Raw genomic sequence first — 12,105 nt, 5'->3', positions numbered from 1 at the left:
CAAGACACTGCAGCATATGAATGTAGAACAAATGTGAAAGGAGCAATGGTTTAATATATACGTAGAATCAACTATGATAATCTAATTTATAGACCTAAATATAGTAGGAATGTCATACAAGAAGTTTAGCTCAGTGCATTGACACAGGAAGTGCAACCACATAAGCTGAATACTGGTCTAATGAGCAACACAATAAAGTGAGATTGTCTTGCTTTGACATTTAACTTTTTAATCAGTGTCATTCTCTATTGTAATCGGGTGCAATCTGTGTTATAGGGCAAATCATATTCCGGAAAAGGGCATTACATGATCTTAATATGATTAGAACAATCATTAAAATATTCATTACATATTCTACTGACATAAGATAGTAAATTAAAATAACAAGTCGTTAACTGTATGGGATTTTCTGCCTGTCTTTGGAACAATGTGCTGTTTTCTTTGGGATACTCTCAGAGCTTGATCATATTCCTCTGTGTCTTTTTAATGAATACAATTTTCCATTTCCCCTTTCCAGTGCAAGATGGATGAAGTCTGTAACTGTAAACTGGACAGCTCGGTAAGAGTCCTTAAACTTGTATAAAATAAGAATCTGGAGCTACAGCTGTGTTTTCCCAGTTGGATGGGTCTGTGATCAGTGATAATTTTAAAGGAAAATATGATATATACATTTTAGGAAAATGTGCAGTTTATAGTTTTATTTAAGAAAGATTTCACAGCCAAATGACAATATCAATTTATTTTTCCCCACATACATACAATGATAACGTATTGTTGTTTTTTTTTTTTTTTGTTGCAAGTATAGAATGTAACTGCTGTTATAGTAGGTCTAGGCTTAAAATATATTTGCTTGGTATTCAACTACAAGCCTATGGGTGCCCCACATGTCTATTATGTGCGGCCGCATTTCACTGAATTGCAGCCGCACAAAATAGTCTGTGCACACAATGGATAGTACGGCCCTCAGCCTTACTATCTATAGTGTGTTATGGATAACTGAAGTGCTGGCACAGCCGTATGTGCCTGCATCCCAATTTGAAAGAAATTACGTTTGACCAGGATTAATTTCACAGACAGCGGCCGTTGTGTGACACAGCAGTATCACAGAATGGCTGCTGTTATACAGCATGTAAGCCCAGCCTAAAACAGTTTTTGTCCTTACATGATCCCTGACAGCAAATTTATATTGTAGTACAGAGTAGGCCAGAGTAAATACTAGCATGTACATGTACAAGGAGGTGTGGCTATGGAGCAAGTGTTGTGTGTTATTATTATTATTAAAGGGGTTCTCAACCTAAGAAAAAACATGCAAAGAATTATTCTCCTCGTGTCTCATGTGTCATTCAGTGGCTCCTTTAAAAGGTCACTGAACTCCTGCGCCACAAATGTATTTGAGCATACAATGGTTTGGCAAACCATTACCCATTTATTAGAGACTAAATATATTAGGATTAGTTTTTAGAAGAAATTATGCAGGGATGAATAAGGAATGGGAAAAAAAGTAACTATATGACACTCACTATTTTACAGCAATTGGACTGCATAATTCTTGATGATGGTGGCTTCCTATTAATGTCAAATCAAAAGAGTTACAACACTCAGGTATGGATATGAAGCTTCTAGTAGAGTACTCTAGACCTAACAGTTGTTTATATCTGCACCAAACTATGCTGATTTGAGCCCAAAAGGATATTCTTCCTGCTCTTACTTATATCTTACCCAGTTATATTCCTTACATTTTTAAACATAAGTAAAATGAAATGTGAAATATGTATAAGCAATATTACTTGGTTGGGTTTTTGAAAAACTGGTTAAAGAGGCTAAATTTTTAAATAAACTTGGCATAAAGAATAAGAAGACAATTTGTAGTTTAATCTTTTGTCATGCAATAATTGAATAAAAATTACTAATATTGTACGGTAGTAAGCTTATTCTTCTTTTATGTGGCATTTTTAAACTAGATTTCTAGAATAATATTTCCAGCATTTAGGGGGTACTCTGGCCAAAGCTTACTGTCTGTTAAGCTCTGCCGCCGGAAGGATGCTTTTATCACAACACAGTTGCGTTTCAGCGCCGCCACTTTATGCTGTGACATCAGCTGCAGTGGGCATCTTGGGATCATTGATGTGCCGGCCTCCTTTTAAACACAGTGTATGTGTGCCTACAGCTCGACAGAGGCTCTGCCTCTCCCTGTGGCGTGCTCAGGTGTCTACAGATGTCCAACTTTATCAAGCAGCTTGAGGCACTTACTCACTTTTAGGCTATTTTTCCACTGGGGGAACATAACAGGAAAAGGTGGCCATTTTGTAATATCAATGGCCGCTAATATGTTCTTGATCATTATTAGCAGCCATCAATATTACGAGATGGACGCCTTTTCCCTATTGGGAACATATATTTAAAATGTTTCACTGCCATGGCTAAGTGTTTAAAGTGACGCTGTCACCCCCTATTTACACCTGTGAAGATCAATCAAAATGCAAAGGGTAAATGTTACAGCTTTGATTACTTATTTTATATCACACCTCATGGTGCTTGTTCTGGTAAAAAGTCATTTTTATCACCTGTGGATTGGTATATGTGAGTGCGAGGCCCCGTCCACATATACCAATCCACAGGTGATAAAAACGATATTTATTTAAACACACAGCATGCTTTCTGTATTTTTTTTCCTGGTGATTTTTTTTTTTTACCAAATTGTCATGAGGTAGAAAACATCACCAAAAACATTTGTAAAAAATAAACACCACAAAAAAAAAAACTATGTTTACAAAAATGCAAGTTTCTGGTGTGAGTGAAGCCTTGTATAGCAAAGATGAAAAAAAATCTAAATAAATTATATTCAGTAATTTTTTTTATTTTATTTCTAGATTGGTAGATTTTTTGGAGAGATTGACCCAAGTTTGATGCGACAGCTGGTAAACATTTCTGTATATGCATTTAACAAATCTTATGATTACCAGTCTGTATGTGATCCAGTTGAAGAGCCTGCAAAAACAGCTGCCCCTCGCTCTGTATTTGTGGTAAGTTACATTACTTAGTATCTTGATAGCATATAAATTACTATTTTTTTTTTTATAACATATGTGTTGTTTTATAACAGCCTACCATAGCAGATCTTCTAAACCTTGGATGGTGGGCATCTGCTGCTGCTTGGTAAGTTCTAATTGACAAAACCTGAATAACTTTGTTTACTTTGAATAATGTTTCAATTTCATAAATTTTATTGTGAATTTGTCATAAGAGCAGTCCCTATCCATAAAAAATTGATGGTCATAGGGAGTCCCTTGCTTGGGCCCCCTCCTTCTCTTTTAGCCAGAATGCAGCTTGCTGAACCATGCTAGTGGACAGTGACACACACACACACACACACACATCGATCGACGATCAGTCTGCCTCAATGCTCATGAACTCGGAGGATGGTGTACATGTCACGAGATTAAGTCGCTGGAGCCACTCTGACACTGTGGTGATTGGACAGCATCATAGCGTTCAAATCTTTTTGTTATATTTATGGCAGAATTGTCACATAGTCATCTACATAGTACAATTTGTGATATACAGTAAGTGAAACTGAAATAGGCTAATGTAAAAGAAAAAAATAAAAAGACCTAAAATATCTATAATTCTGAGGGTCTATTTTGCTTACTTGAACGTAGAAAGCAACAATGTTGCACATATAATCAACTGATGTTTGTTGTCCACAACAACTTTTCAACCCTAATAACTTTGCACAATCTGCCTACCTATCCATTAGTTTTATAGGATTTCTATATGAAGAGTAAGGTGATAAAAAAGAAAACACTATATTACTTAACTCATTGTCTTTTTATTTTTCTTGTCTATACATATGATAAGGGGTTAAAGAACAACCAAAAATGACCAGCACTTTAAATGACACCATTCACACTATACAGGTGCACACTGCCATGGCTGAAATACAGACAGTTCTTGTATGATAAGCAAGCCTCTCTTACCCCATGCCCTGACACCCCCGCCCCCCCCCCCAAAAAAAAAAACAACAAAAAAAAAAAACATACTTATAGCTATTAAATGTATTTAGCTATTTACAGCTCTATTAACATAAATCCAGGACTAAAAGCACAAATGACATAAATTTAGGGGTTTTATCTGTCCACAAAACAGTTTTGGGGAAATTTATCAAGATTCACTGGTATTGATTTAAACTACAATTTCCATCTGCACAAGGGAACCTTACTTTTTTACTACTGTCATACTATTTCTTCTTAAATACTGTATTGTCTAACTGTTAATAAACATTTGTTACAGGTCTTTATTGCAGCAGTTGATCTTGACTCTTACTTTTCCTCGATATAATGAGGCAGGTATGTGTGGCTTTCATTATTTATAACTTCTCATATATGTCATTACAGTAAAGAAAGAAATGTAATACATTGTGTTGGAAAAGTGTTTAGCTCCAAATGTCACATGTTATATTATAAGTTATATTATAACTGTGATATTTAAATGTTAAAGCTTTAAAAAGATGTTGTCTGTCTTTTAAAGTGATGGCATATTGCAAAGAAATGCCATTTGTATTCAGTGGGGATCCACAATGTTGGAACCCGATCGTTTTTTGGAACCTCTGTGTCCCTGAGAATTTAGGGGTTGCAGAACTTATTTGGTGCTGCGTCCTTTTTTCTCTATGTTCACACAACGTTTTTTCAGCTCTGTTAAAAATTAGGTCCGTTATTTTGAGTCTAAAACAAAGGACGTCATTTAGCTGTCTGGCCTTCCCTTAGTGCAATGACTGGTGTTTTCACATTATTATAGTTTAGTTACTAATTGGCCTTTGGTTGTGGCTTAATTGAGAAGTCCATAGAATTTAGTAGTAAAAACGGAGAAAGAACAATAGAAATACTGTGCGTGAACTACTACAAAATGGCCGCTGTTTGCAAAAGGCATCCGAAAATAATGATCATGTTCATTATTTTGACGTCCACTGTGAAAACGTCCGTTATTCAATACACTGTGTGCATTGGACGTCCGTCTTCCCATTGACTTTAATGCATTGCCATTGCAGTCAGTTAAATTGCAGTAAATAGTGAAATTGGCCGCCTTTTCTATATTTCTGATGTTGTGTAAACATAGCCAAAGTGTGTTCCCATCCTGGTTTGTAGTTGTGCAAGCAACTGAAATGTGCTATGGTCCCTTCATTCTTAGGATTGAGGAGGGTCCCAGATGTTGACCCCCACTGATCACAAGATGATGGAATTTTAGAGAAATAAAATACACTTTACACTAAAATATACTATACTAACTATTGAATGTCTTCAGTGTTTTCCTTTGGAGATAAAATTAGTGCAACAAAGGCAAAAATTCCTAATGTTTTTTCAGAACATAAGGAAATTTTTACCCCTAAACAAAATGATCATTGATGCCCGGATGTCCAGGTCACATTAAAGCAATGTGCCCCCTGCACTCTAATAGCCATAACGCTTTTATTTTTTCACCTACAGAGCTGGTTGGGTTATTATTTTATGCGCCATGATCTATAGTTTTTATTTGTATGATTTGTATCATATTGGTGTAAAAGAAAATTTTTGATCTCTTTTTATTAAAAAAATAAATAAAATCACTTTTGTTTTCTCCCTCCTTATGCTTAAAAGGCCATAGCACTTTTTCACCTAAAAAAACCACATGAGCCCTTATTTTTTTGCGCCACTAATTCTACTTTGCAATAACAGGCTGTATTTTTTTTTAAAGTACACTGCAAAACCCCCCAAAAATTCAAAGTGTAGTGAAATTGTAAAAAAAAAAAATGCATTTCTTTTATTAGTTTATGTGTTCTTTCTATTGATACCTTGATTAGGCATATGCGACTTTTTGGTTGCTTTTTATTACAAATTTGCTGGATTTGATGCAAAAAAAAAAGCGCAATTTGGCACTTTAGGATTTTTTTTGCTCTTACGCCGTTTACCGTGCAAGATCAGGAATGTGATAAATTAATAGTTCGGGCGATCACGCACGCAGCGATACCAAACATGTTTATTTATTTTTATTTATAACATGGGAAAAAGGGCGTGATCCACACTTTTATTAGGGGAGGGGGCTTCTTATAAAAGAGGACCTGTCACCCCCCGTGCCAGGGTGACAGGCTCCCGAGCCCCCTGCTAGAGCACCTTATACTTATGTGATAGCGCCGGGTCCCGCTTCTTGAGACGGTCTGGTGATGGAGATTTCAGCGCCCAAAGCCCGGCTCACGCGCTCCTGAGATGAGTCCAACGCTCATAGAGAATGACGGAGCGTCGGACTCACCAGTCATTCTCTATGAGATACCCGGAGGTAACGATGTGTGAATTACTCCTCTGGGACAACGTCCCGGGGGGAGCGATCCACCCCACTAGAAACCAGGGAGGTGGACAGCCCGCATTTTAAATGCAGCTGTCAACTTCTGACAGCTGTATTTAAAATGCTTATAAGCGGGCACGGCAATCGGACCATGCTCGCTAATAGCTGCGGTCCCGGGCTACATGTCACACCCGGGACCGAGGCGGTTCAGAGCGCGGCCCTCCTCTGAAGTCCCCGAGGCGACCACAGGGCGTTAATATACAGTACACCCTATGTCGTTAAGGGGTTAAGCCATTCACCGTCTAGTAACAATATTGATATATTTTAATAGAGCAGACAACTCCACATGCTACAATACAAAATATCTTGGTTTTTTTAAACATATTTTTATTTGTAAAATAGGAAAGTTGGTGATTTAACCCCTTAAGGACCGGGCCAATTTTGTTTTTTGCGTTTTCGTTTTTTCCTCCTTGTGCTTAAAAGGCCATAGCACCTGCAATTTTTCACCTAGAAACCCACATGAGCCCTTATTTTTTGTGCCACTAACTGTACTTCGCAAAGACAGGCTGAATTTTTTCATAAAGTTCACTGCAAAACCAGAAAAAAAAAATGTGTTGTGAAATTGAAAAAAAAAAAAATAACGCATTTTGTTTATTTGGGGGATATTTGTTTTTACGCCGTTCGCCCTGGGGTGAAACTGACTTGTTATACTGTATATGTCGGTCAAGTCGTTACAATTACAATGACAAGTAACATGTTTAACTTTTCTTTTATGTAATGACTTGTAAAAAATTCAAACCATTGCTAACAAATATATGTTCCTTAAAATCGCTCCATTCCAAGGCTTATAGCACTTTTATTCTTTGGTCTATGGGGCTGTGTGAGGTGTTATTTTTTGCGCTATGATGTGTTCTTTCTATTGGAACCTTGCATATGCGACTTTGTGATCACTTTTTATAAAAAATTTTCTGGATTTGATGCGACCAAAAATGCGCAATTTAGCACTTTGGGATTTTTTTGTGTCATAAACAACTTTTAAAGCGACTCTATACCCACAAGCTGACCCCCCCCCCCCTCCCTAACCGCTTGTACCTTCGGATAGCTGCTTTTAATCCAAGATTTGTCCTGGGGTCTGTTCGGCAGGTGATGCAGTTATTGTCACAAAAAACAACTTTTAAAGCGACTCTGTACCCACAATCTGCCCCCCCCCCCCAAACCACTTGTACCTTCAGATAGCTGCTTTTAATCCAAGATCTGTCCTGGGGTCCGTTCGGCAGGTGATGCAGTTAATGTCCTAAAAAACTACTTAAACTTGCAGCCCCATGCCCAATATCTGTGCCCTAACTTTGCACCACCCCTACGTCCCTCCTCCCCACTCTCTTCATCATTAGGAATGCCACTGGATCATTTTCTCCTGTCTGAACATTGTACAGGTGTCTTAACGATCCAGCCCATGTGCCAGGCTGACACAGGTGACGAATAGTAGACAATCTGCCTGGAGCATTCCTAATGATGAAGAAGGTGGGGAGGAGGGACAGAGAGGTTGTGCCAGCCTAATGCATACACAATCTAGGCCACGCCCATTGTGCACGGGGCTCCAAGTTTAAAAGTTGTTTTTTAGGACAATAACTGCATCACCTGCCAAATGGACCCCAGGACAGATCATGGATTAAAAGCAGCTACCTGACGGTACAAGTGGTTTGGGGGGGTCAGATTGTGGGTACAGAGTTGCTTTAAACTTGCAGCCCATTGTAAAACTGGCGTAGCCTAAAGTGTGTGTGCCGTAGGATTGCAACACCCCTCCATCCCTCCTCCCTGACCTCCTTATCACTAGGAAAGCCCCCGGGCAGGATTTTTCCTATTCATCACCTGAACACTGCACAGGTGCCTTAACGATCCAGCTCATGTGCAGTGTTCACACAGGGGATGAATAAGACAAATTGAGGCATTCCTAATTATTTGGAGGGTGTGAAGGAGGGGCGGAGAGGCGGTGCAAGCCTAGGGCATGGACACTCTAGGCCACGCCAATTTTACACAGGGCTGCAAGTTTGAAAGTTGTTTTTATGACAATAACTGCATCACCTGCCAAACGGACCACAGGACACATCTTGGATTAAAAGCAGCTATATGATGGTACAAGCAGTTTGGGGGGGGGGGGGGTCAGATTGTGGGTACAGAGTCGCTTTAAATACTTTAAAATTTCCTGTAATTTCATTTAAATATCAGAACATTTTGAAAGCCTAAATGTTTTTCAATAACCTTTAAGAAATACTAAAGAATAAACTTAGTATGTTAACAGATATATGCATGCTTTTATGTAAAATTCTCAAAGTGGTTAAAAAAAAGCTTATGTACATTGCTGAATACAATGTATAAATGACTGCATACAGAAGAAACTTAATCAAGATTCATTGCCTAGAAAGTTCCCATTGTAACACATTTGCAATTTAAACTTTACTTTTAATCATCATTGCCATTAGCTGTATATTCTATTTACTACTGTACCGTAAGTGGCGAAAATATGTTTGTTCTAGACAATGCACGAGACGTAGGATCTGTTTTGTCTGAGGTGTGATTTATTACTGTGGATTAGGGTAAATAATGAAATAATGACCGCATTCCTCAGCAGTACCACAAATCTTTCCTGTGGCTTCTAACTTGTCTGGTGATTTAAGCAGCTATAGTACATAAGACAGGCAAAGAAGTTGTACACTTAACTGTGAAACATACTGTACTTTATCTCTGCATAATTTATTAAGAATTTATTAGTTATTCATGTCATTCTATTCTTAAGTGTGAAAAGCATTAATAATAATATAAATATAGTCTCAAGTATTACCATGCTCACAGGGAAAAAATATACCTGTAGATAGAAACAACAAATATTGAATGTCCTCAGCAACTGATACCTTTTAGTGGATAACTAAAAATATGATGACAAATACCCTGGGGCGGATTAACTTTACTATGGGCCCCGGGCTGTTCACTAAGCTTGGGCACCCCAACCCACTGTAACTATGGCGGCACTAGCTTTAGTCGTTTCCCTCCATAGTGCAGCCTGTAAAGGACCTGTGGTGACATCATTGTCACATGATAAGGTCCTTCAATATATTCTCTAATGTTTTGCCCTTTTGTGCAAAATTGCAGTAAAAAGCTGCGATTTTTATGCAAATCATGGCTAAATTGTAGTCTGGAGATAATACACCACTGAAAGTATAAGTCTGTTTGGGGGTCCATGGGCCCCTCAGGAGCTCAGGACCCCGGGCTGCTGCCCAAAACGGACCTGTTATAGTCCGCTACTGCAAATACCAAGTTTTTAAGACAGCCTAGGTCTCTTCATCAGGCATAGTTTAAGACAAATCTTACATCAGATATTGTTATCTGTTTTTTGCTGTTTTTTTTTTTTTTACTAACTAAAGTGCTGCTGCTTTAACACTGCTGCCCTAGGCAGATTACCACAAGTGCCTTGCATATACAGCCCTGATTCTATTCCAATATTATAAGCCTACACTCTGTGTCAGAATTCTAAAGCTAGGTTCACACTGCATTTCTGTTTGCAAATGACGTATGCATTACAAATGAAAAAATAAATAAAAATTGACGCCCGACTGTATGCCATACTTCAGAATATGTTTCCCATTGACTTACGTAAGGCTATGTTCACACAGCGCTAAAAAAAAAAAAAAAGGCATCCGCCTTTTCTATTTAAAAAGACATCTGTTATTGCCGCGATTTAATTGACTTCAAAGCAATGCATTGAAGTCAATGGGATGACAGACGTTCAGTGCACACAGTGTATAAAATGATGGACGTTGTTTGCACGGACGTTAAAAAACTGATCATGTCAATTATTTGAGGACATCTATCACCAACAACGGAAGTTATATTTTTAGTTGTTCACACACAGTATTTCTTTTTCACCGTCCTTTCCCCGTTTTTACTATTAAATTCAATAGACTTTTCAATTAAAGACACAACCAAAGGGCAATAAGTAAACTCAAACTAGAATAATGTACCTGCAGCTGTCATTGCACTGACGGGTAGCCAAACAGCTAAATGATGTCCATCATTTTAACCTGAAAATGACAGACGTCATTTTAAATAGAGCTGAAAAATATTGTGTGAACATAGCCTAAGAAGAACAGATTGAAAAAAATTTGTGGTTTGCCACTTTTTCATGCATGTTAAGATTAAACATACTGAAATAGACAGACAGAAAAAATGCAGTGTGAACCCAGCCTAAGCTTATATTCTATATTCAATGTTTATTTCAACATTCTATGCCAACAGTCTAAGGGGCCTATTCCACGGAGCGATAATTGTCCGAATCCGGCCGATTCGGCCGATTATGGCTCCATGGAATAGAGAGAACAATCAGCCGATGATCGTGTCATCGGCTAATCGTTCTTTTAGGTTCAAACCTAAAATCATCGGCAGAGGGTGATCGGTGATTTCACAAACATCATACATTACCTGTCCAGGCTGCAGGCTGCAACTTTTAACCGCCGCAGCCAGTGATTGGCTGAGTGTTCTGTCAGTTCAGTTAGGCCGCTCCGAAGCTGATGCTGCGGCACGGGACCGGGAGAGGAAGACCTGCACCTGGACAGGTAATGTATGAAACAATGGCTGCAACCGGTAACAATGTCCCTGCAGCCCTCGCTAACGATTGTCGGGCAAGCAGATCGGCGCTCGTTTACATCGTTGATCGGACCCTGCTCGGCCCGTGGAATAGGACCCTTAGTCTACATCACTGCCAACATTCTGTGTAAACACTCTAAGCCTACATTCTATGCTAAGATTCTAAGCTGATATTCTATGCCAAGATTTCAAGCATGCATTCTAAGCCTAGATTCTATGCCAACATTCTAAGTAGGGATGGTCCGAACCCGCCGAGGTTCGGGTTCCGCTGAACCCGAACGCTCGGCATCAGGCGAGCGTGCAGCGGGCGGATACAGCGGGAGGACCGCCTGGAAAACTGGGATACAGCCTATGGCTATGGCTGTATCACAGTTTTCCAGGCGTTCCTCCCGCTGGATCCGCCCGCTGCACGGAGCAGGCAGACAGCGGGAATCATTACCGAGAGTTCGGGTTTGTACGAACTCGGTTCGAACCATCCCTAATTCTAAGCCTACATTCTCTGCCAATTTTCTAAGTCTACATTCAATGGCAACATTCTGACAAGCCTATATTTTGAAACTATATTTAAGGATAATCTATAACCTTCCATTCTGTCCAGCTGAGTTTAATAATTTGGCATTGTCTAACTTTTATTTTTTTATTTGTCCATCCGTATAAGAATTATTTACATATGTATATTTTTACGCAGCATTTTGGAAGGGAATGGAACTTTTTGACAAAAGGGGACAAAATATCAGTAGAGATGAGCAAGCATGCTTGTCTGAGCTTGGTACTCTTTCAAGCATTAGGGTACTCTATGGTGCTTTTTACTCGGAGGAGCATCTCTCGATACTCGGGACATGGGAAAAGGGGGGTGATTCAAACTTTTATTAAAGGAGGGGGCTTTTTATTAATAGCACCACTTTTTTTTTCTTTTACACTTATACTAGAAGCTTCCCTGGGGGACTTCTAGTATAAGCACACTGATCTCTCATTGAGATCTATGCTGTATAGATATACAGCATAGATCAATGAGATAGGCACTCGATTGCTTCTGGCTGCTGCAGCCTGGGTCAGCGCCATTACGGCGCAAACCCCAGCCCGAGTCGGATGTGTGGATCGCTCCACCCCACTAGACACCAGGGAACGTCTGCATAAGGTAATCGGATGCAGCTG

At 39.1% G+C, this 12,105-nt stretch overlaps 1 protein-coding gene across 4 annotated transcripts in view; it reads left to right on the top strand.

Moving 5' to 3' along the window:
* The window catches only part of CACNA2D1 (calcium voltage-gated channel auxiliary subunit alpha2delta 1), a 506,289-nt gene that overhangs the window by 471,496 nt on the left and 22,688 nt on the right, over positions 1 to 12,105 (top strand). For all 4 annotated transcript variants that reach the window (XM_069978323.1, XM_069978313.1, XM_069978341.1 and 1 more), the window contains 5 exons: positions 518 to 559; positions 1,531 to 1,602; positions 2,871 to 3,023; positions 3,104 to 3,156; positions 4,291 to 4,346. In XM_069978323.1, coding sequence (XP_069834424.1) covers positions 518 to 559; positions 1,531 to 1,602; positions 2,871 to 3,023; positions 3,104 to 3,156; positions 4,291 to 4,346 — 376 coding nt within the window. The remainder of the gene's footprint in view (positions 1 to 517; positions 560 to 1,530; positions 1,603 to 2,870; positions 3,024 to 3,103; positions 3,157 to 4,290; positions 4,347 to 12,105) is intronic.

Source organism: Dendropsophus ebraccatus, chromosome 1 (genome assembly GCF_027789765.1).
Source record: "Dendropsophus ebraccatus isolate aDenEbr1 chromosome 1, aDenEbr1.pat, whole genome shotgun sequence".
Lineage (NCBI taxonomy): Eukaryota > Metazoa > Chordata > Amphibia > Anura > Hylidae > Dendropsophus > Dendropsophus ebraccatus.
The sequence above is the reverse complement of the archived record's forward strand: the minus strand, read 5'-3'. Positions and strand labels throughout refer to the sequence as shown.